Raw genomic sequence first — 26997 nt, forward strand, 5'->3', positions numbered from 1 at the left:
TAATTGGATAGCCCATTTATTGAGGAAGGCTATATATCATCACGCTAAGACCAACAGAAAAAGAAACCGCGGAGCGCAGATAGTTTGTTATACCTACTAGGAAACTCCATGCAAGTAAATAAATAAAACAAGATAGGATTTAAAGATTTTATTTCACTTGATTCTACATTATAAGTGTTATATTATCTGTGAAAATATACGGTAGCTTTTGTCAATAAAAAAAAAGATAGATGCTATACGGACAGGTGATAAAGACTTATAAAGCCTGGGTTACCTACAGTTGTATTTTTATCATCTTTTTACGTATCGATTATCATAAATAAATACAAATAGTAATAAAACTATAAATAATAAATATGAATACCCAAATATAATATTTGAAGCGTCACATACAAACTCTAGACTTGTCATAACGGTTTTAATGAGACGTTAGACCGGTATCTTTGTATAAATTACTGTAATAAATAACTACTTAACACCTTTCTATTAAAATAAATTTATTGTTCTTTTAAGTATCAATATTAACTTAATTTGAAAATTTATAGACGTCATGTTAAAAGGTTAAACCCAATAATAACTTTTATTGTATTAAAAAAATATTATTTAGAACACTGATTAAATTATTCCAAAAATATATTAAGCTATTGCATAGCTTCTATCGCGGGCCTTGAGCGCGGGGACCGAATCGAGAAATTCCGTAACGAAAAAACCTCACGCTCCCCCACTCCAACGGGCGGAGGTGTGGCTTGAAGGCATAGCATGCAATAGCTTTACCGCGGCAGTCCCCGAGTGCCACACGTTTTTTTTAATAATAATTTATACAATAAGGAAACTTTGTTAATAATGTTTATTATTAATAAATCTTTATACAGACAACTTTTTATTTAAATTTAAGAATATACTTAATGCATTATCACAATACTATCGTCATTTAGACGAGGTAGAGCGCGGCGTGACGAGATTTTGCGTGCTTTTACTCTAGGCGCAAGATCTCCGCTCACGGCTCCACCCGGTTTGATCCAGGGGAAAAAAACGTCTATGTCACTCAGAAATAATGTGGCTTTCTTGCACAGAAGTGTCTTTGCAAGTAATTTTTTTTTTCAAATTGGTTCTTTAAGTTCGGAACCTTTTTAACAAACAATCATCACTGTTATATTTCCGCGATTTAATTCCAAACAATATTCGAATTTCGTGAACCTAACAACATAATATTAAATAACCTGAGCAATTTCATGATAATTAATAATAAAAGAAACCCAGGAATGTTCAAAAGATAGAATTGAACACACAATCTTAAATTGAATAGATCTGTAATATACATAAACGGAATAGTGTGATATTCTATCTAATTATTTATAAACTTTACTAGTGGTCCGCCCCGGCTTCGCCCGTGGTACATATTTCGCAATAAAAGCTAGCCTATGTCCTTTCTCGGAAAAAAATATCCGTATCAAAATATCTCCATACCAAATTTCATGCAAATTGGTTCAGTAGTTTGGGCGTGATTGAGTAACAGACAGACAGACAGAGTTACTTTCGCATTTATAATCTTAGTATGGATTTCATATCTATACTATATAATATTATAAAGAGGAAAACTTTGTTTGTTTGTTTGATTGTAATGAATAGGCTCATAAACTACTGGATCGATTTTAAAAATTTTCACCATTCGAAAGCTATTATCCACGAGTAACATAGGCTAGGTTTTATCCCGGAAATCCCACGGGAACGGGAACTATGCGGGTTTTTCTTTGAAAACGCGGGCGAAGCCGCAGGCGGAAAGCTAGTAAAACACAAAATACAAATTTCGCACACACAGCTACAGCATTCTACTGCTATAACTTAAATTATATCAGGAATTAAAGAGATTACTTCCTGCATGCTTGATGATTTATACAAGTACCTACATGCATTTCCTTTTTGTTGATCCAAGTTTATCAATATTATCAAGATTCGCAAAGTGTTAATTTGCTCGTTTTTAATAACCAGGAACTTTACAATTTCTGAACTACGAAAAAGAAGACTGTAAATTTGTATAGTACAATTTTTAAGGGGTCTCCGTTCTAAAATACAAAAAAATAAGGAAGCTGTCCTATTTTTACTACTGAGCGAAACTTGAAAGCTGTCCACCACACTGTCCACATTTTCTTTCGCCTAGCCATTAAAATTATTTTTTTGTCGTTATCATGTGGTTAAAAAAAATAGACATGGAGATATAACTTTTTAATGGAAATGTTAGAGTAAGTATCGATAAGAGAGTGCTCTCCAAAAACTTTTGCAAAAAAGGTATTGGTTGTAGGTAGAGAATTTGAAATAATAATTTTTTCTCACAGCTTTCGTATGGACAATGTAGTAAAGATGCATTAGATTCAATTTCAATATTTAACAATGGACTTTAATAGTAATAGAATATTAATTTTATGACTCCAATGGTTTTACACCGACAAGAAAAGTTCAATGCATTTTTGCAAAGATGTTATGTACTCTATCTATTAAGATTTAAAGTAGAAAATGGTTAAAATACTTGTAAGTATTCATATCGGTGAAAGGAAAAATGTGGAATTACGGTTTGTATTCAAGTCTCGAAATAAAACCACATTGGAGATCATTTTTTATTTATTAAAAAATAATTACAAAATAATCTATGACTTATTTAATATATTATGGCAATGTATATAGTAGGTACTTAAATAAGTTATTGACCAAAATAATATTACATACAATAATATGATTTATATCTATAAATTTTTGGTTATTAAAATGCAACTATTCAACACAAATATCAAAAGATTGTTATAATTTCTACTATGGAGTTCTTATTTCAATTTAATTTGTTCTTTAATTAACGAATGAGTTCTTTAATTAACGAATGACTGACTATATACTACGACATATTATATTTATTAATAATACGTAAACGTTCTTGAAGTCAAACACATTTTGATATTAATAATTTTGTCTCATAATAAATACCATAAAAACATATCACAATGTCAATAAATATTACGAAACTAGAGTCAAAATAAGTTTACTGACCCTGTTCATGCTTAAAGAATATCAAATAAGTATGATAAATAAAATAATTGTATTAATGGTGCAGGAGTATTATTCGGAGCAATAGCAGCCATCTTTAGTGTTCTCTTTTATCCAGTCTAAATAATTGGTAACCCTGGTGTAAACTCCGGGATAGCCAACCCTAGCACAGCCGTTACCCCATGATACAACACCTGAAATAAAAAAAAACAGATTTAAACACTTTTGTAAGGGTGAGGAAATTATTTTTAATGATTAAAGGACACAAATGCGTGTTATATGATCATATCTTTTGAACATATTCTTCAGGAATAAAATTATACAAACAAGTTAAGATAGGAAAAAACAAAAAGTAAAGTGATTTAATAACAGAAAATAAAACACTGATTAATCAACATTTTAATACATAAAATATTGATAAATTTAACGAATTAAGTTACGTTACGCGTCTGAGTTAAATTTCTAGGCATTACTGCCTAGATATTTAACTCCGATCCTATTGCAAATTGCACATAAGACGATACTTTATAAGTGTAATATGTGTGCATATAACTATAAAACTGAGTTATCATTTAAAAGTAGGATTTTATAATATATTTATTTGCAAACACAAATAACTTCAACCAAGCAAAGAGGTTTCAAAATAAACACACTTAAGTAGTTAAAGTTGAAATGTTTATGCACTTAGCTTCAACATAAAACACAGCATTAAACTTGATATAAGTGAAAGGCGTATATGTTTTTGTTTGATATAAAAAAAGCTTTACCTATAAGCTCGTAGCGTTTGTCGTTCTTCCTTTCTGTGATGAGGGGTCCACCGCTGTCTCCCTGGAGAAAATAATATGTTTGAGTTAAGAAGGGTATTAAAATTTTGCATAATATTCTCTACCTTAGAGACAATTAGAACAACTAACTTCTTTAACGACAGAGCAAGCTAATTTTTCAAAAGTTTTAAAATAATTTTCATTTACGAAATTTGTAACAAAGTGACACAGAGCGTTTTTATTTTCTTTTGTAATTACAAAATTACGAAATTGTTACTTTTAAAAAAAGCAAAAAAATTATGTCATGGGCCTGTTTGTTCTATTATTACCTATTCATATTTGACTATTTTTATTTTTTTATTGAAACGTAATGTAAACGTAATTTACATATCGCAAAAAAAATATTTTAGAAGTATTCTACTAAAAAAACTTTACGTAATTCTTACCTGGCAAGAGTCCTTTTGTCCGGTCCTAGGATATCCAGCACACAACATATTATTCGTTATCATACTGGACGTATACTTAGTGTTCTTACAATCCTTGTTACTAATTACAGGTACTTCCACTTCCTGCAGAGTACATGAGACCTTGCCCTCTTCAGTGAGAGTTCCCCACCCGGAGGCTACTGCTTTAACTCCCACGTATAGGTTATCTGTTGAATAAAAATATAATAATTTAACATGTATATAGATTACCTAAGATCTATATCGTGTCTAAGATTATACCAACATTTCGAAATAGGAATAGACGTATATATCAATTATTATTCTATATCGATACGAGCCTTATCCAAGTTAAAGCTATTTAAATATCTCAATAGTCAATACCAAATTATGAGGCGGCTTGAAACGAAGCCGGATATTAAAATCAGTATACAGAATAGAAAATTAAAAATTACCTACATAATTCATTCAGTGATTCTGTTAACTCGAAATGTTTCCGTGCTGTTGAAAATACAAAGAGTGAAGAATCGAATAATCGAAATAAGAATCGACGGGTGGCCATATTTTTATTAATTTCTATCTACTACTAATAAAATCAGCAATATCAATATCAAATCATGTCCAAGCCATTTTCGATACCGGATTTATCTCACGTGACCTTTCACTAAGCATATTTATTTAAACACTTTCCTAATTCCTCCATGGCCTTGTTATTGATAATGACCTGAGTTGGGTCACGGTCATGGCGAAGAAAACTTATCTAGGAGTACGTGTGTTATTGTTACATTGTTAACCATTGAAATTCATGTATCCAAAATTAGTATGCTACTTACGTCCTCTAACGGTCGACATCAAAGCATATTATGTAAATTTTAAAAATTCTGAAGTTTTCAAACTATTTAATCTGATAGATTAAAATTCCACCTTTCCTTTATTATATTACATAAAAATAGGACAACATAACATTTTATATGAATAACTTTCTACCTAATCCTTAAGTATTGAAACTTGAAAGATAATTAAAAGTTATGTAGTATGTATATTTAAATTAATACCTGGATTAGTCGGCAAGCAGATCGGCTTAATAGTAGCGGACATAGGAACTCTTTCGTTAAGGCGAAGCAATGCTATATCATTGTCGAAGTTAGTCAGACTGAACTTGTTAGCAATCACTCGGATCACGAATCTTGTCTCTGGACGTATGGTCGTGTTGCAGCGGTTATGTTCTCCAAATGTGACTTTTATCATGAACCACATGAAACTGAAAATATAACCAAAATTATTTATATATTTAAATATAATAGAGTTTATTAGGTAGAGCCTAGGTAGAGCTTAAAATATGATCCTTAATACTACGGTGTTCCCCTATTCGCTGGTTGATTTTTTCAACGAATGATGATGGAAATATAGCCCACACATATTTCCATCGTGCTTAAATATATGAACTCCTATCATCATCCCATAATAATATAGAGCAAAAATTTAAGAGCTTTTTTTGCTCTATATTAACTATGATCATATCATTAAATCTCATTTAAACTAAAAACTAAACTAACTACTAACTATTAGTTCATTTAAATTATTTCAATTCTGATTTATTCAAACTGATTTATTCAATAGGACAGTAATGTATTCTAAAAATGAAGACGTTTTTCTTCACCATATTGATTTTGTCCACATGTAAAATTTTATTAAAAAACCTTCAATTGACGAAGTTTTAATTACCAATAATTACGACCCTACCTACCACATCAGACAGAAGGTATTACAATATTGTGAGTATCGTTAATTAACTAGTTACGTGAGTGAACTTTATCATTTTGAGGCATCATCGAATAACTCATTATGTCATTACTGGCCAAATTAGTGACGCGGGGCGAAAGTTACACGGAATATTTTAGGTTAAAGACAACCATGGACTAGTGCTCTATTAAAGTCCTCTTACACTTTCTCTTATTGTATTCAGAAACTTATCACTGTTTTTGCTTACCGTTTTTGCTTTTACTTCAATATGGTTTTTTTATTTATTTATTTTTTGGCCACCGACGCGTACCGTTTCGTTACGATTTTATTGACTTGTATTATCTTCGATCTTTACATTGATGGTACAGAATTTATTATGGATAGTAAGCTGTAAATCTTAATGTTTTAATTGCAGCAAATGAAAAAGGAGCGCACATTTTTCGAACGCGATCATTCGCTAACGATTTTGCGTGACCAAATCAAACAATCAAGGTGAAAACCGCAAAAAAAAACACTAAAAGGTTCACAAATACTGCCAAAGTGGACATTTATAGAGGATGTTGAACTCTAAGTTTGAAGCCTGGCTCTTAGCCGGTTTAAGGTGAACGCACTGATACCATATATTTGAATTTACTAATTCGGACTAAGATATTTTGGGCTTGTTTTCCAATTCTCAGGTTGTCGGACCCGTATTTTAATGATTTACGATTCCATCTGCAATTAAGACGCACATTAGATATTTATTGAATGTTTATAAAAACTTATTTAGTTCTACGTCGTAGCTTGTTAATGGTTTCGTTAAATATTGAAAAATTTATTGCATTAATTTAGTCATGACGCACAACTAAAGGACAAGGGCCAAATACCTATTACCTGTGTTGTTTACGCGATTTTTATTGTTCAAATTTTATGTCTTTGTTTGAAACGTCATTATATTATAATCATTGCACAACATTAAAAAATGCATTTAACACTACCTAATAAAAACCTACACTACATTATAATTTTATAAGTACATTACATTTTCTTCTCTGTCGCTTTTTAACTCAAGTATACTGTTACGTACTAACCAAAGAAGAGGTACCTCACAATATTTCTATCAGATAAATAAAGGTATAATTCTTACACGCTTCAGTTATTCATCATTAACCCTATTATTATAGTGTGTCAATTGTTATAGTTTTAAAAATACTTTAGTCACCCAATTATCTACCATTAACCTTAATTATATTAACTTTTAACAAATATTTCGTGGAAATTTGATTGGGTATTGCCGTTATTGCGACAATAATTAATAATGAAATAAGAATTTAAGGTCATCAAAAATAAAAATTCTATGATAGAGGTATAGTTTCAGGTTTAATCCAAAAATTTCAATAAAATGCCATATTAGGCATGTTTTCTGTAAAATGGATGAAAGTATAGTATAGATAGCATCTTAGATTTTCTCTATTTATTTATCAGATCGTATAAATTTTGTAACCATATTATTTAGATTCAGAGTTATAGTAAAAATGTTGTACAAATGCCTCTTCTTCAGAGATATAAAGATTAGAGAGATCAAATAATAAAGATATCAATGTTTGATCTACACGCAACATTGTAGTCTACCCTTCGATTTTATCTTAACTCAAAAATGTAATTAATTGAAAACAAAAGGTAACAACCAGATTAAATTAAAGAAAGTGAAATTCCGTTGAAATAATTAGCTTCCCTTGCGATTATTTGTTTCGAAAAAAGCTGCTGAGGAAAATATCATTGCAGAAATTAAAAAGGTTGTGTTTTATTGCATATCTTGGGTTTAATTAGAGCCCCATGTCGCCAAATTGACGTTTATCTCGGTCAAGCAAATTGAATACACACAAGAATGCACTTTCCGATACTAAACTTAAGTGTTTGTTTTGTACGTACCAACAATGTTATTCACGAACTGGTTTTGCAAAGAATGATGGTAAACAAAGTATTTTGGATGTCCTTTAGGTCATTGTTTTTAAGCAAAATACCTGAATATACCTAGGTCATAAGTACCTATAATAATAATTATAGTAACTAATGTGCACGCGTGATACAACCTTTGGATCATAACACTCATGTGCTTCTATAAATTTGAAGTATATACCCACCTAGTAATTTAATAAAAAATAACACGTCTAACTTATATAGGTACTCTATGCTTTCCTTTTATCAAACACTAGCTGCTCCGCGCGGTTTCACCCCCGTGACTCATCTCCCGTTGGTCGTATATATAGCTATAGTATGATATATAAGCCTTCCTCGATAAATGAGCTATCTAACACCGAAATAATTTTTCAAATCGGACCAGTAGTTCCCGAGATAAGCGCGTTCAAACAAACAAACTACAGCTTTATAATATTAGTATATATTCGATTGTAGTAGATTACTAGTTTATAAAGCGAAAGTTGCAACATTTTCACCACGATGTGACCTTTTGTTGAACTTGCAAATAAGTAATTTTACTTCACAAAAGTATTTTTTGTGTATCCAATTTCACTAGCGGTTTCATTACCAACTGTAAAATCAGAAGACAGAAATTCCCTTCCATATATTATTTATTTATTCTTAGTAACTTTAACCTTATATGCAACTTAAGTTGATTATTAATTATGAAAAAACGTACTCATAATATTAGGTCTCATGGCCTAACTACCTGACTTTTCCTCTTAAACATTTTTTTTTTCATAATTATGAGAAAATTTCATCATCGTCAGTAGAAACTACTCTAAAAATGTACAAATTTTTATAAACAATCACAATCACAAATACAAGAATGTCCTAAACGCATCCCTGAGGTACCCCAAAGAAAACTTGTTTGCCAAATCACTCCTCTCCAGATCTACACGTTCAAACTAAGCTTCGTTTTCTATCGTAATATAAATTTAAATAGTAAAGTTCAGTATATTAATTAAAAATAGTAAATAATGATTTACCCTTTAACACAATGAGCAGCAGTGAGTACATATCGATCGTTGATCAACATGCCACCACAGTAGAAACGCTTGAAGTACGTTAATTTTGCCATCCACGGGAATTCGTTGATGCTTGCTTCAGTACCACCAACGATACGGGATACTTCATTTCTTTCGCCGCATTCTGGAATCATATTATGTGATTTTTTAATACTTTCGTACGCTTTTTTTCTCATACGCACAAAATCTAAATTCAAGACGTGCAAAATATCTAAATACCCTGTTAAAGATGATAATATTTCAAATTAGGTAGTTTTATGAGGAGCATAAATTGAACTAATAAAATAACCCATAAAATGTAAATAGGATAAGGTCAGTGCCTACAAAGGTTTAGCACACCGCACAATGTGGTAATTGCCTTCCTCTACTATTCTTGTAATCTGTATACACAGCCCTTACTAGTATATGAATTATAAGGTGTCGATAGAATTTTGTGTACGTCAATAAACCTAGCTTTAGATTAGATACTCACTACAGGTACATGTAGTTCTGAGCTGGTTTGCCTCCAACAGCGGTGGACGGTTTCCCCATACTCCTCCGAAGAAGTTCTTGGAATATATTCCGCGAGACTTCCGCAAGGAATCACCAGCCTACAATAAATATAGAGCTGAATAACTGATTGTATTCTTAATACGGTAACCATTGAGCCTTACCCCTGAACATAGCCAAACATAAACGAAATAGGAATACGAAGAAAACGGAAATAAGATTTGTACTACAACACGAAGTCAGTACAGTCAATAAAATGCTTTAAACTTGGACCGTCACTACAGACGCAGAAAGTAGATACCTACTGTTGTGTATGTTGTGTGTGTGTTGTGTAATGTTGAAAATATTAATAGGTAAGTGATAGCTTCATACATAGTGATAATAGTGATAAAAGTATCACGAATGCTTGATCGATTTAAATACTATGATGACTCAGTAGGTTAAAGAAAAAAGTTTAGTATTAAAGATAAAAGCTTTATCGTAATTAATTTTAAAATTTAAACCGTTACAGAGAATGGCAGTTGAAAAATAATACCTACTGAGTCATCGCCAATATTTGGTCAATCAAGCATTTTCCAAATTACAAAAAAACTTCTCTTCTATGTTTTATGTTGTTTGTGAAACTAGAATTTCTTGAATTAAAGGCCAAAGGCACCAAGATTGATATTTGAATACCCCGAACTTTGGTATTAATCAAGCCACATAATTTAGGTAATTTATTGATGGAAATCTGAAAATTGTTTGTGCGTTAATTTATTCTTGGTGGTTTGTTTTGCCGCGCTAACTTGTTTGTAATCATTGGCATGTTGTTTATTTATTTTTTTATTTTATTAAGTAACCCCTTTTGATATTAAAGGTTTATTTAGTTGATTAAAGCATTAGATCGATTGAATAAAAATAAATATATCTCGGACAATATATCGACGAAGCGCAAAAATACCATTAATAGAGAGGCAATAATTCTTCAACTCAGGAGACGGATTTTGTAGAGTTCTTGATTATTTTATAAAAAATGATATTTATTTTGATTCAGGATAAACAAAAAATAAATAAAAATCGAAGTCACAAATAAACAATTAGCGTTTATAAAACACAACAGAATCACACTAACCTCTGAACTAGTGAAAGTTGCAATGACGAACAACAAAACGATGCACTTCACCATGCTGGTCATCACGCATAGATTATAAAATTAAAAAAAAAATTAAATAAAAATTCAAATTTATAATTTCGCGCAAGATAATATGCGCATCGTTTGAACTTGTCGCGCGCGCTCGCTACCGGACCCACACTGACTTACGGTCACATCGAGGACGTGATTTGGATACTGCACACACCCCACTTGATTGTCTATTAGAATACAAATAGAAAACAACTGTTAAATGTAAATACTATGCTTTAAATATTTCCTTGTCCTTTTGTTTCGTCATTAAAACTTTCCAGCTATTTGGGCCCTTTGAAAAAAATAGAAAATCGTACGTGTTATCTCATCTCATCTATATGATCAGCAGAGTTTTCGCAGTTTCTACACAATGTCCCTACACTTTACAGAAACGTTATTTCAGTAACTACAATTTGTTTATTTTTTGTTAGTTACTTTTTATACTTGTTAATTTACTCAACACCAATGAAAAAGCCACGAAATTTCTATAAAATGTAGAGTCAATTTATTTAGTCGTTAATTTAACTGAATTCAATAACTATATTAAATATAATATAATCCAATAACTATATTAAAATTAATACGATAACTTATTTCACTTTTCAATGCATTCCGCATATTTATTTTCAATAGTTCAGCAATAATAAAATCAACAAACGCCTCCTCCATACATCCTTGTGGTCGAGAGGCGAGCGAAAGTGACACTTTCCAAGCAAAACTCTCGATTGCTGCCACTTAACAAATCGTACAGCTCACGCTGAAGCAGATGTTTATGTGATCTTCCTATTAACAAAAGATATATTAAACATAATTATTGAACGAATTGAAAGCTTATATTTGTATAAACGATCCTATTTACCTAAAAAAGATAGTGAAAAATATGTACTTGTACAAACGTGAAGACAAGTATGAGGTATGCTTCTGCCCTTTATTGAGCGGTTAAAATAATGTTGTTATATATCTGAAAATAACTATTCTGTATGATTTATTTAGTAAGCTAATAATGTGTGTATGAATAAATGTTTTTTCACTTTTCAATACCTTTTCATCGCCGAGCCGGTAGAGCCGTTAGAGCCAAGCCGGCTGGTAGAGCCGAAAGTTCTTATTTACCATATTTATCAAACCTTATTCCTAAAATGATGTAAGGTTAATGTCTGCTGTGTTTACCTACGACATTAACATCTATGAACATATTATATCTTTTGTAATCAAACAATAAAGTGCTCTGTGCTATCTTTACGTTATGAATTCTGGCTCTCTTTCTGCCCCAGAACCGACACTGTCTTTATTATGTTATCGGATGCGCACATCATTGGAGCGAACCATTCTATGAATATATTTAATTTTTAGTAAATAATCTTCTCTCTTACTAGCATTTCCCCGTTATCTACTGAAATTAATACGATAACTTATTTATCTACCTCCTTCCTTTCTCCCTACTTTTCCGTAATATATGATCTACCTTCATAGTGTGTCAAATTCAAAAATAGTATATTTGATATTTGTATTCTAGACCGTTTTATATTTCAGCTGCATTTTTAATTTAATAGATAATCAAGCGCTTTTAGTACCACATCCAAATAGAGTATAAGATCCCAGAGCCGTAAGACACAACTTTTCTTGACAACACTTTTCTAAAGCATATAAGTTTCGGTTCACAGTAGTCTCTAGTGTACTTTTTAATGTCAATGTTAGTGGAGCTCTACGGATGGCACCTGCGCCACCTGAGCCAAAACTAAAAAAAGCTCTAATAAATGAACTTAATTTATTTTAGAATATCTGATTTTTTGATATGTATGTTATACTATTATAATGTTATATTTAATCAGTCAGATAAATTGCAATGACCAAACTAAACTAAAAAAATAAGTTGTGTCTTACGGCTCTGGGATCTTGGACTAAAAGGTTTGCTTCTTTGGTCCGATAATTATTCCATTCAAAGATAGTTTCAATGGAATTCCACGGAATTCCAGCGGCGCCGCGGGCATCCGCGCGACTCGTTCGAGCTTCTCATGCGATAATAAGTATTAAAGTAATGAAAATAAAGTTAAAATTCATATGACACGGAAACTGCGCTCCGCTTCGCCGCGCTTCGCCGCCGCTCTTTTGGTGTGAGTTGACCCTAAGAATTAATCGGGGAAGTTTCCATCAGCACTTTACAAAACAGGAAAATGTTTAAAAAATATCTAGTACCCCGTACTAGAAGAAATTCTCAAAATAAAAACACATTTCTTTTGTAATTGATTTTTAAAAAGCTTTGTTTCAATACCCCACACGATAATTTGAAAGACATGGATTGTAGGGATATTTTGCTTAAAAATTTCCCCAAGTTAATTTATATAACCAAGGTCGTATCTCTTACCATTAAGACAGTTTATCTACCATAAAATAAACTCGAAAATCATTCATGTATTCATGTTTATTTCTCATTATCATTAAAGAAGTAATAATACAGTAGGTACTAGGTACCTACATAATATTTTTCTCCTCATAAAAATCGAAATCAATTATATTATTATCTCAAAGTGAATATTGAATAAATGTCTCCATTAAATATTAAATGAAAGTAATAGATGATGTTCCCAATTCGAAAGTAAAGTGTTTTGCACAATTTTTTTTCTAAGCAATATTTTTAAATATGATTAACATAGGTATGGTTTTGCGCTTTAATGTTATTTACGATGATACGTTTTCATTCTTTTGCTGATTTTCCTGTGTTGTAGTTTACACAAAATAATAAGGTTTATAAAAAAAGAGCGTGTGTGCCTAGCACACGTGTCGGAAGTGAAACTTCTTTGACAAGTTTCAAATATACCAAAATCGTCGCTTTACTCAGTGACGTGACGGTATTGCGACCCTGAAATATTACTCTCAACGCGCCTAAAGAAGTTTCACTTCTAAAATATTCCAATGCATGATGCAGAAAAACTGTAACTGTTGTCTAACTTTAGTCGGTATAAATCATATCTACTTAATCCTTTTATATAGCATCCTTAAAAAAAACGTAATCTTTGGAAGATGGTAGTTAAATGATACTAAAAGACATTTTAAATCTGAAAAAGCTTTATTTATTTACAAATAAGTTAATTAAATGTTAAATACTAGAAAAAATAACAAGTTAACACTTTAAGTTAAATTAACATATATCTTAAAAGTTATTTTTGACAACAAAAATAAATTAATCTTAAAAAATTAGTATTTTATACTCTATTAGCACAACAAACAATTTATCGTGACGTAGATCACAGGTACAGCCTAAAGAGCGTTCTTAAAATATAATATAATTAATAACGTAATAAAATATATTTAAAATTAAATACAATTACTTTTTATAAAATAATTATCCATATAGGATAATTGTTAAATATAAATTTATTATTTTATGATATTAAATGGAAATAAATTGTAATTTTATCGAGAAATTCCTTAGATTTTCAATAATAATATTTTTAACACGTATACAAAACTGAATTACTTTATATGCTATACCAGAAGATGCATAAAATAATTATAAAATATGAATTTAAATTTGATTAATGTGTAACTTAAACAAATATTCTAATAAAAATTAAAACTAATATAAAAAACAAATATTGCTAAACTATAACAATGAACACGTAGGTAGTTCTACAGTTGACTTACTATCTATTGGTAATCTGCACCACCGGCCTGACACACACTTATTCATTAAATTATTACTTATTACTAAATATTATTTAGTTAATAGTTAAATAAAATAAAGGTAAAATAGAAGCAAAAATAATATTGGTTATTAAACATCGATTTAACAAATTGTTGTCAAAATAATTATTCTAAATTGAAATTAAAAACTGTATTTTTGAGGCGTTTTTTTTAAAATCGGTTAACAAAATAGTTAAACTTAAAAATAAGCAAAAAGTGCTCTACGTAAGATCGTGATTTTTATATTTTAAATTACTGATTTTTATCTATTCAAGTAGATACTAAAACTATTATTTTACAAAAAGCACTAGATTCGATATTTTTACACGATGTAAAAAAATACAAAGGCGGTACTTAAAGTATATAATACATTTTTTCATATCCTTATACTTAAGATAAAATCAGAAACACTTTTAATTTGAAAGCTATTTACAAAAAAAACATAAAATTAATATCTACTAATTAGCACAAAGACATGTATCTCTTAAGTTGGCCTTCAGCCAGGGAAGATAGCGCGATATCCGGGTATAGACTCCGGGATACCCGGGTCGACCGCAGCCAACACCCCATGATACTATACCTGAAAAAAAAATGTTAGATCTTCCGTTATATTAATGAGTACCTTGATTAACCTACATTCTTATTTACCACTAGCTTCCGCCCGCGACTCCGTCCGCGCGGATGTCGGTCTTCGCGTGGATGGTTTATTTCTCCATTTTGAGTAGGTACCTCTGACAATAAAATCTTATAAATATCTATTGGACCCAATTCCCAAATACGGCTAGGCCTATAATAATACGCAACGTGTGTTCGCGGTTCTACGGAACAACGTCTATGGATAAAACTGAAAAATTAAGATTAATTTTTTTCTACGTATTTTTTCAGGATAAAAAGTATCCTATTTTACGCCCAGGATAATAAGGTATAATTATACCAAGTTTCATCGAAATCGAACCGCTAGTTTTCACGTGATGCCTTCACATACAGACAGACAGACAGACAAAAAATTTTTTAATCACATATTTGGGTTTGGTATCGATCCAGTAACACCCCCTGCTATTTATTTTTTCAATATTTTCAATGTACAGAATTGACCCTTCTACAGATTTATTATATGTATAGATTCAACCAATGCGATTTACATCTCAATCGTAACTGCTGATTAGCCTTGGTATTGTAACGTTAATTTAAACGTGAATTTCACTAATAAAATGGTACAGACTACAACTACTACATATTTTTTATAAGATTAGAGCATGGGATCGATTGTTAAGCGAGCCCATATGCATCTATTTTCGAAGATGTGTTACCGAGTTTTTAAGATGGACGTAGGCACTCTTTTTTTAATGCGTGGGTTATGTTTTTCATTTTATAAAACCTAAACAGTATTCTTAATGCAACTTACTACTTCTCAAAGCTTAATAATTATCAAATAAATTGTATAATAATTACTGATAGTACTTACCAACAATCTGGTATCTATCTCCCTGCTGTACCAACAACGGACCGCCACTGTCGCCTTGGCAGGAGTCTGTTGATGCTCGACCCGCGCAAAGCTGAAACAATATTATGATGTATATTATAACAATATAATCTACATTTGATATAGATAGGTTGTAGTTTTATGCAATATATTAAAATCGTTCTATATTAGATACAAATTAATATATAAGTAGGTCATTTCTCAAAGATGCAAGCGGCTCTTCCCAGATCAGCCGGATTGATTTTGTACAAAAATGCTGAATGTAGCGTATGATAATCAAATATTTTATTAGTGACTAGCTTACCGCCCGCGGCTTCGCCTGCTTTGTCTAAAACCTAATAAATTATTTACTAAAACCTTCCTCTTGAATCACTCTATCTAAGTATTAAAAAAAAACCTCATCAAAATCCGTTGCGTAGTTTTAAAGATTTAAGCATACAAAGGGACATAGGGACAGAGAAAGCGACTTTGTTTTATACTATGTAGTACAAAAATTATGTGCAGAAGTTACAACAAGGTTCGAATATCATTAACTTGTATTTGCTAAAATAATTCGTAAGGATAACGTAAATGTGATTGCATCAACTGCAGTTACTTCTGTTTTCTTTGTGCCAGACACAGACACATCACACGACATTCTAATGTTTTAAAGAGCAATAAATTAATTAATTGCTTGTCTCAATGTTAGATCTGTGTGATATAGTCGAATTCTTCCAATTCAATCAGTAATAATCATGTCCATAATATTATTTTAAAATACATAATATAGATACCTATTCCTATCGAAAAATTGGATCTTTACTACATTTTGGTAACCGGATATAAAATTCAACTTTATCACAAACTTGTTTGTAAGATATTAATTTACATGGATTGTACATCCATGTAAATTAATATCTTATTTTATATAAAAATATGACCACTTCATACGGACCAAAAATAATTGTCAAAATATCTAAGTACTTCCTCGGATAGGGTTTTCGATTACAGGTTTTCCTGGAAATCAGTTATCGTAATGATAAGTTCAATCATAAATTCAAAATACCTACAACAAATATTATGCAATAACTAGCTTTCCGCCCGCGTTTTCAAAGATAAACCCGCATAGTTCCGGGATAAAACCTATCCAGTATACGTGTTAATCCAAGTTACCCTCTACATGTGTGCTAAATTCCTTTGTAATCGGTTCAGTAGTATTTGCGTGAAATAGTAACAAACATACACATCCATCCTCATTTATAATATTAGTAGGATAGGATAGGTAGGTTAGGATAATAAATCTCACCATGTTATTAGTAATACGTGAAGCTCGATACTTCATACCGCGGCACTGTTGTAGAGACAGGATGGGTACCCGCACCTCTTGTACGATGGCGGGAAGCTGACCGCCTTCTGATGTTCGACCCCAGCCTACGACTATTCCTTCTTTGCCTGCTGGTTCTATACCTGTAAATTTATATTTGCAATTATTTATATAGCATATCTCTCTTGCAAAAATAAATAAACAAAAAATTACGATCTTTCCTGATCTTTATTTAGCCCAGAATAAAGCTCATTATTATGAGAATTGTCGTCTCTTCTGTTTGTTACCTTGTTTTTATCTTTTGGTAATAAATTAAATGATTTTCATTCCGATTTTCACATAACTACAGTAAAATCATAATACCTATATTTTATTGGATACTAACAAAACGCAACAATAAAATCGTTAGAGACAATTCACGTTTTTTAATATTTTACTTACTCGCTGGAGGCAAGCAAACGGGTTTGATGATCTTCGAAAAGCTGACAGGTTTCCGCAATTTCAGCAAGGCAATGTCGTTGTTATAAGAATCGGCGTCAAAGCTTCGGTGTCGAATGATCGCTGTGACTGCGCGCATGATGGCCGCGCTCTCCGTGGTGAGAGTTTGGTCGTGGTCGCCGAGTATTATTCTAATTTTCGATCGTTTTAATCTGAAAATTGAAAGCTAGTAATTAAAGTTCAGTTTAGCGATTTTTGCGTTGGTGGAAGACAAATTATTTTACGTGTGCATGGACGTAACTTTTATATTCGCAGCATACACGAAATAAATAAAGCAGAAAACTACATACTAAGTCTTCAATAACATTGAACATAAAATTCGCACGAGTATCATACTAAAAACATTAAAAGCTATTAAAAAAGCTCATGTCGTCTCAGTTAGATTTACGTATTACTCACTTTCTGACACAATGTGCGGCAGTGAGCACATACTCCTTGGTGACAAGAGAGCCTCCACAGTGGAACTGTCCATCATACACCAGCCGGACCATCCAAGGATACCGATTGAGGCCCGCCGGAAAACCGCCCACTATACGATTTTCCTGATTCGGCCCGCCACAATCTGGAAAAGTGAAAGTTGTATTGGTTACAGGTTCTATGCTCATGCTAGGTTGGAGCAATGACCGACTACTTCATGGTGACTTCCATATTGCATTGCAGAGGAAGTTGCAAAAACACGGAAAGAAAGCCTGTTACTTGCTTGTTAATATCTTCAGTATCGTAAGAGCTTTAAATGAAAAGCTTTTAAAGATAGTGTATCATATAATTATATTAGATAAGTTAAGAAATAAAAAGTGAAATTTGCCATAAAACTAGATAATGTAATAAAGCAATGAAAATATCATGCAACAGTGAGTGAAAATACTTACCGATTTTACGTGGAAGTGGATTTGCTCTGCCACATTCTAAAATATGAAGGTGAGAAGAAATAATTAGATAGAAATAAAGAATGATATGATGTGATTTAGTGCTTTGAAATAAGTTTTTAAGTATGATCGTACTACGCTATCTAGTCTTTATACTTTTCAACTACCTACTAATAAATTATTTTGGTGAATAATAGGCACCTATCTATATATTTACAAAGAAATACAAAAACTAAAGACATATCGAGACGAGAAATAAAATACAACCCTAAAAGTAAAAACCTTATTTATGTACAAACTTTACTACTAAACGAAAATTTGTACTCAAAAACTACGACTTAGCTATAATATGTTCTACCAGATACCACAACTTTTCTACGAATACAGTGAGAGAAGAGAAAATAAAACGTGAATAGAAGGTAGGATAGTTCTACGTACCACATGAACAGTTCCTGACCTGGGTAGATTCATCTTCATCATCTTCCACGCTCTGCTCATCTAGTAGTGGTACTTCTAATCCGAAAATCGAGTCAAATAGAAATCTTTGCGTCCTGTTGCCTGATGACACCTAAAGCCAGTAAGGAATCGGTTATAATCATGTGTGTATACTTATACATAACATTTATATAGTTACATAGGTAGTTAATTAACACGTCGGTCGAATCGATTTACCAGAATTCTGAAATGGGTCTGGTACCTAGTTTCTGAGATAAACATGTTCAAACAAACTTTTCAGTTTTAAATTATTAGCAAATATAGATTAAGCAGCAGTAGAATAAATATCGGGCAATAACTACGCAATTCCTATAGAAAATTGATAACAATTAATTTTTGTTTCCGGACATCGATCATAACAACATTTTGGCCTGTGATTTTGGCGTTTACCAAAAATTGAGGTAATTTGGTTAACTGCATGTTACGTCAATGATTTAATGGTATGTTCCGTCGGAAGCGTTTACAGCTTACATAAGTTTTGTTTAGCACACATAACTATGTGAATTTACTTTCACGGCTGGTGGCTGAGCACGCGAACAGCGAGCGAATTGCGCAATGAACTCGGTCTTAATTGCCTACTAATGTCAATGTTGCTTTCTCAATCTTACTGATACTGACGTTCCGGTGTTGCAGGCCAAGTTTAAGGCGCATTTTGGGTTAGCCTTTGTACCCGAAAGAGATTGTAATCTTCTTGGATAAGTGTATTATAATTAGGAGAAACTACCTTTCTGAAATGCTAAGCTTCACGTGCAAAGGATAACTAGATGCTTTTCCTTCTTTTGTTTCTTTTCATAATGAGGATGATGATTTTCTATTAATTTACTCTATACCTATTGTTTGTCAGATGTCGGTTATATATGTATGATGTATGTCTCTCTGCAGTGGTCTCTGAAAAGCTCTATATTATATACCATCAAAAGCTGTCGGATAAATTATAGAACCTACTCGTACAGCTTTTAAAAAGTTATCCAGAACACAGAAGCCACTATTATTTATGTTTAGTGATAAACACAATATGCTCATTCTTTATCGTATAAATAAAAAGTTGTAAAAGCAAATCATTGCCATAGGTGTTTATCTATGTATCAAACCTGTTGAGTGTAGACTGCAGTCTATAAAACATTAGCATCATAATATCTGTAATTATCTTTCAATGAATGTATCTACATTTACCAAGCAATAAATCGTTGATTTAATCCAAGCTAATGATCATAAAACGAATGAAACTAAGAGTAACTCGCCAGCATTTGTACTAACTTTCCCAACGCCACGTAACGCTGACGAAAGCATCTTCTTCTCTGTTAGGTAATAGGTTATGTCACAAACTATCGAGGCTAAGGTTGTGACTGTTTATATCGACGCTTATATCAATACATACGTGATACACTGTTATGGTAGTCGACCCACTAACGTGACTTGAAATATATTTAGATCAAATAGTTTTGTGTGCATAAACATTGCGTATGAATTATGCATTAGCACTTATTGTTTAAGAATTAGCTGAGTTAACTATTATCTAAAATAATGATAGAAAATGGGGATAAAGTAGATTTTGTAAATATGATAAATTTATTAACTTTTGAAAAACTTGGCTATATAAAAGCTAGATGGTAGAGCTAAATAGTACCTACCTACATAATATTATGTCGTTATAAACTTTCAGATAAAATAAGACAGACTATTATAATATCCATGATATAATATAGGTAATTAGGTACTCGAAACCAGATCATATATATTTTTTAGAAGTTTACAGGTATACCTAACTCGTATTATCAGCTTAAAGCTTGAGTAATTTTCTTTGATGCGTCGTTCCTTTTGACAATAGTTATAGTAGGTATACCTACATCTTCTTCTCTTGCATATATAGCGCGTTCAACCACAGTATTCAGCTAACAACTTTATAGTAATAGGATCTATAGATAGAGCTGAATCTTCAATGATCAAAAAGTTCTAGAATATAGTAGAAATAAGAACTGGGTTCTTAATTGATTTACACATTTTTTTATAACAAATCATAGCAGATCGATAATAGATAATCAACTTGAAATTACACGTTTTAGTTACCTATTTCAGTCAATGTCAAATGGTCAAGGCAAGTAAGGTTACGAAGAAAACTAACTTGTAGACCATTTACAAGATCACTGGGGTCTAGTTTATTGTTAGCACTCAACTGTTATGTTTTTAAACCTTGGTTCCAATCACTGCACTTATTTTTACGTTAAGTTCAATACCATTCTATTGCCTTAGACTTGGACACCGAAAATACACTTTATTATATACTAGCGGTCCGCCCCGGCTTCGCCCGTGGTACATATTTCACAATAAAAAGTAGCCTATGTTCTTTCTCAGGGTCTAAAAATTGTCTGTGTCAAATTTCATCAAAATCGGTCCAGTAGTTTATGAGCCTATTCATTACAATCAAACAAACAAACAAACAAAGTTTTCCTCTTTATAATATTACTAGCGGTCCGCCCCGGCTTCGCCCGAGGTACATTTACGTTTTCTCTACATAAGAACCATCCTCGTACTTCAAGGAATATAATAAAAAAAGAATTATCGAAATCGGTCCACTCGTTCTCGATAGTTATGCGCTTACCAACACATTTTGCGATTCATTTTTATATGTACTTATAAGAAGATTAGTGTAGAAAACTAGTTAAAATTATGTATGTTAAAATTTGTTTTACATAATATGTATGCTTAAATTTGAATTTAAAATAAGTTTTTCATATAATATTATTAATTAGGACAGAAACCGTATATTAGATACTAGTGGTCCGCCCCGGCTTCGCCCGTGGTACCTACATGTTTAAACTATCCTATCTCTCAAGTTGGATCGAACTGCACATGGTGTGCGAATTTTATTATAATCGGTTAAGTGGTTTAGGAGTCCATTGAGGACAAACATTGTGACACGAGATTTATATTATATTATAATAAGAAAAGAATTAAGAATGTATTAGCAAATCTATGGTTTGACGTAACATAGTTCAAGAAAATACGCAAAAGCAATGGTTGAAATCATTAAAATATAATATGCAATGAAAGCTATTAGTAGTTATGCTACTGTTACTTTTATGTATGCAATGATACTCAAACACTACAATTAGATGTTTAATATTATATTCCTATACTTTAACCAGTAACAGTACATCAAAGAGATTACATTATAATTGAGGTCCAATTAGCTTTCTACAAAAGAAATAACGTTCCATTTCACTCGTTTTTTATTCACACCTACTTAATGCCAAATCTTAAGGTCTCTTATCTACTTTCCAAAGTGTAATCGTGCCTTTCACAAGGTAATTGTTATTGTACTCTTGTTTTTGTTATCCACGACAGTTTATCAAAAGTAAGAAAGTGAATCAGCTGTAGCGCCAGCGCAAACATGTTGTTATTTTATAGCCTCAGCTTAGGGAAAACATGCGAAGTATTTTCAAACCAAAAAAGCTCATTATAATAGTGTGGAGTAGTGATATAGTTTCAGATTACTTAATGCTACGATACAACCATAACTAACTTCCATCCGTACGTCTGGTTGTCTGGAAGAAATCGCTATTTAGCAATAAGACCGCCATTTGTTTTAATTTATAAATAGATTAATTTCCTAGTTTAGTTTCTTCAGAGCAATAAAGTATGAATAAATAAAATAAATAAACCATTCTGCTTTAATAATTTCTCCCAAATTATACTTTTAAATACTTACAATAGATCTATAAAATCAATCCAAACATGTTTTTTTTTCTTAATCCTATTCCCATTTATAGGTGTATATTTTTAAATAGAAGCATTAAAAATAAATGTCGTAGGTAGATTATGAGATAGCTATAAATAAATCTCAATAATGTGATTATACTGATCTGTGCATAATTACAAACTACAAAGTCTTTATATTCCACATGTTATTCTTGCGTGTAAAACCATTCATAAAATAATGTAGAACAAAATGTCGGAACCGGATATATAAGAATTACGTAAATTTAAATGTATAAGAATTATTCAAGCGAAAAGTTATGTAACTTCATAATTGATACACGTATAAATGTATAATATAATATTATGATGAAATTGTTGCGCCTGCGGATTGTCATTTTAATTTATTTGCGGGAAGTCTTTTCTACTACCTATACCTACTTTAGCAGAATTATTACATTGTAAGTATAGTTCGATTATCGATATTATGTACATATTTTGGTATTAAAAAAATAATGGATAGTAATTATTTCAGTACTAGGTAAGTACGATGACTAGAAGAGAATACCTACAAGAAAATAACTTACTCGCGCAGATATTTTCATGTTAAGTGATACTAAATAGATTCCTTTAAAACATCAAGTTCATTATTTCCGTTACGTACCTAGATAGGAAATAAAAAGTAATAAATATGTTACAACTTCAGCCGTTGTCGAGTGTGAAAGGGGTGTGGTAATTTTCAGATACGAGCGTGACTTCGTTATACAACTACAATACTATGCGTGTTTACTTAGTTGTGTATAAATAGGTATTTAAAATTCTAACCATTTATGTAGCGGTTCCATGTAATTCGAATTCCTTTTATGTTCTCAGATTATTACTGGCCAGAACAACTATACTGTATACGTTAATTGAAACCGTACTTATCTAGAGCAAGGCGATTGTAAACAATTTATACAATAACAAAGCCTTAGAAGTCCTCGATAAATGGATTTAATTAGAACAGATGATAATACAATAGGAAATGCTTGCTAATTTATGGAACAAATGGACTAGGATATAAGATATAAGTAAGCTTGTCCAAGATTTAATAAGTAGAATAAGGTTGAAAGTAGTAGTATCTAACTAGTATGTTTGTATCGCTGTAATAATTCTAGATAGTTAACAGAAGGTTTTGGTTTTGAACCATAAAACCTACCAAAGAAGAGACAGAGCTTTATGTCAACATCTCTGAAAAAACCCAACATCGAAATTCACGTAACGTTAAGATGTAATAAAATCCGAACCTTATAAGGAATTAAAGAAAAAAATTGCCAGTTTTTACATAAGTGACGTAACGAGCCGCAAGCGAAAGTAGATCACATCCGTGTTAATTGTTCATGCAATTAATGAGCTGTCGTCATAAAAACATAGTCATTTTTAAATGGGTACCTATTTAAATTCAGCCTACGATACTGTAAAACATATTTGTAAAATACACCAATTAATAGAGACCCGAGAGGATGTCCTGAAGTAGAGAACATTTATTTCCATCTTCATTTTTTATCATGGCTCTTTTGTGCGATTGAATTACTACATTACTACATTTAAAATAGGTAGCTTTATTAAAATACCATATGCGGGTACCTTTATCATATATATACCTACAACTAGGTAAGTCTTATCATTTTCATTGCCACGACCAGCAGTCGCATTTTAACATTGATGTAACGCAAACATTGTTAATGGAAGCAATATACTAACTCAATGTATACCTACTTATATTATTATTAAGTAAGTATGAAGCTAGAGAACAGTGAAGGTATTAAAGCTGGGCTTTTAAAATACTTGGAGCACTGCTATGGAGCACTGTCTTGTGCTTTGTTTAAGGTTTAGGAAAACTTTTACAAACATTTCAGCTTCATCATCAAAAATTGTTCTTGATGACGAAAGTAGGTACCTATTTATGCACCCTTGCGATTTGTGTGGTATAATTTAGACCCAGGACCTAGTACTTATTGTACATGTACTCGATATGTGTTTATATATTTTTTTTTAAATTATCAAATTGCTCATTAATTATTCTTAAACTATTAATTATCAGCTTTTCGTTTACTAATGAATGTAAATAAAGCGTAGTGCAATAAATCAATTAACATTGAGTAGTATCGGGTTGAGAAGTGAATGCGCTCAGTGGAAAGTAAGAGTGCATGAGAGTCAATGCACCTACAAATGACCGATAATAGGTTAAGATTTACTCACGTGGTTGTCGAGGGTGTGTTCAACCGTTATTTCCCTGGCTCTGGAGACATAGCACACAAGGAGCACATAAAATATAGCCACTGATCTCCATTCGCACATTGTTGATCCGTTGTCGGGCGCGATAATTTCGGCACTATTTATTTGTGCGGCATCTCCGCTTGGTTACTGCCGAATTCGGTCTCGATTCAATGGCATTATTTCGCAAACGTTGGCTGGCCGACTATCGCCGTCGGCCGCGGCCGCGGAATCCGCCGCGGGTTGGAGTCCCCGGCCACCACTTCGCGGACTTTCTCTTCGCGCCAAAACTTTGTGTGGAGGTGCAGCCCCACCTAGCTAGCGCTGATCTTCATTACTCACAAGGAAGTAAAGACGTTAACATCTATGATCTATTTTAATGCTACTCAAATTTATCTTTTTGACAAACCATCGAAATCTTAATCCTGATCTTAGGATCAGGGTACCTAATCGTATTTCAAATATTAATTCTCCTCCGTCATATTATAATTAACATTATATTATACTTAACTAATTACTATATGTATTTCAATTGCCTAATTAAGTAGGTACCTACTTACCTAATTAGTTTTTAATCATGCCGTCAATGATGATTTATTGATAGGCAGGTTATAACATAAAGGCACAACTTGGTAGGTACCTATTTAGCCTTAGGGAGTGATACCTATTTAAAGATTTTTTATAAATTGTAACTCTTTTATTGTAATAGGTACATTATGTGATAAAATCAAGAAATTCGGTTATATTATCCATTACTAAGGTGTAGGTACCAAATTGTACCTATTTTTTATTGTATTATTTATTTTACACAAACCTACCCTTCGTTATTTACCTATTATACTCATTATACTACTATTATCTAATCACAATTTTCAGTTTTGTATATGACTGCAATTTCTGAATCCAAGATACCTAGAAGAAAAAATAAAAACATGCCATTTGGTATTTCCTTGACGTATAATGAAAGTGAAATCTGATTCTGTAGCGTTTCCGGAAAGCCCGACAGGCAGTTAAGCACCTCGCAAGTAACGTTAGAAACACTTGCCAATAATAACCCTCATCAATATAGGGTAATAGTTTATTGCTTCTCATACATGGCCATATGGGATACTTATGCTATTGCTATCCAAAACTTGCGAGGCCCAGATTCACAATCGTGACTTTACTTTAGAGCAAAAGAGTCTTCACAAAGTAAACTTTGTATGACCGAAGTTTACTTTCAACATATTTAATTTCAGAGACAAATTGCTTGACTTTCCTAAGAAAAGTACGGCCCCAAAGTAAAGTACAGGGTAAGACGTGTAACTGTTACGTTATAGTTACGCATAATTTATGTTTTTGAGAACATATTATTAAATTAAGTTATATTTCCATAAAAAAGATTTAAAATACTTAACTAATAACATTATTATTTTATATCAAAAATTAAATGTTTAGAAAAAAAACCATTATTTAGGAAGATTATAGTAGAAATATCAAAAACCGGTAGACACAGCAAAATTCGTCAGAAAAATATAATAATGTTAAAGGACAAACGAAACGATGCAACGATCAACAATCAACAAAAAAATGTCAACATGACGTTTCAATCTATAACCCAACCATATTAAAATGTGTTTCTATTCTAGGAAATTGGTTTAAAATGAAGGCTTACATGATTTATACGCATAGTCATTTGTAAAGTTTACTTTGAGACCAAAGTCATGATTATCGGCTCCAGCCTTTACTAAGTAAAGTATAGTTTCTGGAAAGTAAAGATGAGCTTGACACGACTAAGGCCCAGATTCACAGTCGTGACTTTACTTTAGAGCAAAAGAGTCTTCACAAAGTAAACTTTGTATGACCGAAGTTTACTTTCAACATATTTAATTTCAGAGAGAATTGCTTGACTTTCCTTAGAAAAGTACGGTCCCAAAGTAAAGTACAGGGTAAGACGTGTAACTGTTACTTTATACGCATAATTTATGTTTTTATTATTATTAAATTAAGTTATATTTCCATAAAAAAACATATTATATAATAATAACATTATTATTTTATATGAAAAATGAAATGTTTACAAAAAAAACCATTATGTAGGAAGATTATAGTAGAAATA

At 31.7% G+C, this 26997-nt stretch overlaps 1 protein-coding gene across 1 annotated transcript; it reads right to left on the bottom strand.

Moving 5' to 3' along the window:
- Positions 1-2724: 2724 nt before the first annotated feature.
- Positions 2725-25149, bottom strand: LOC123695189 (serine protease hepsin-like). Its single transcript, XM_045640952.1, has 15 exons — positions 24885-25149; positions 18891-19020; positions 18456-18491; positions 17986-18148; positions 17530-17738; positions 17071-17231; positions 15768-15858; positions 14762-14882; positions 10571-10649; positions 9443-9560; positions 8932-9094; positions 5296-5501; positions 4244-4449; positions 3801-3861; positions 2725-3227 (listed from the first exon to the last, which is right to left on the bottom strand). The coding sequence occupies exons 1-15, from the start codon at positions 24981-24983 to the stop codon at positions 3106-3108; spliced, it is 1965 nt and encodes a 654-aa protein (XP_045496908.1). The 5' UTR covers positions 24984-25149; the 3' UTR covers positions 2725-3105.
- Between the last annotated feature and the right edge of the window lie 1848 nt (positions 25150-26997).

This window comes from Colias croceus, chromosome 10 (genome assembly GCF_905220415.1).
Source record: "Colias croceus chromosome 10, ilColCroc2.1".
NCBI lineage: Eukaryota > Metazoa > Arthropoda > Insecta > Lepidoptera > Pieridae > Colias > Colias croceus.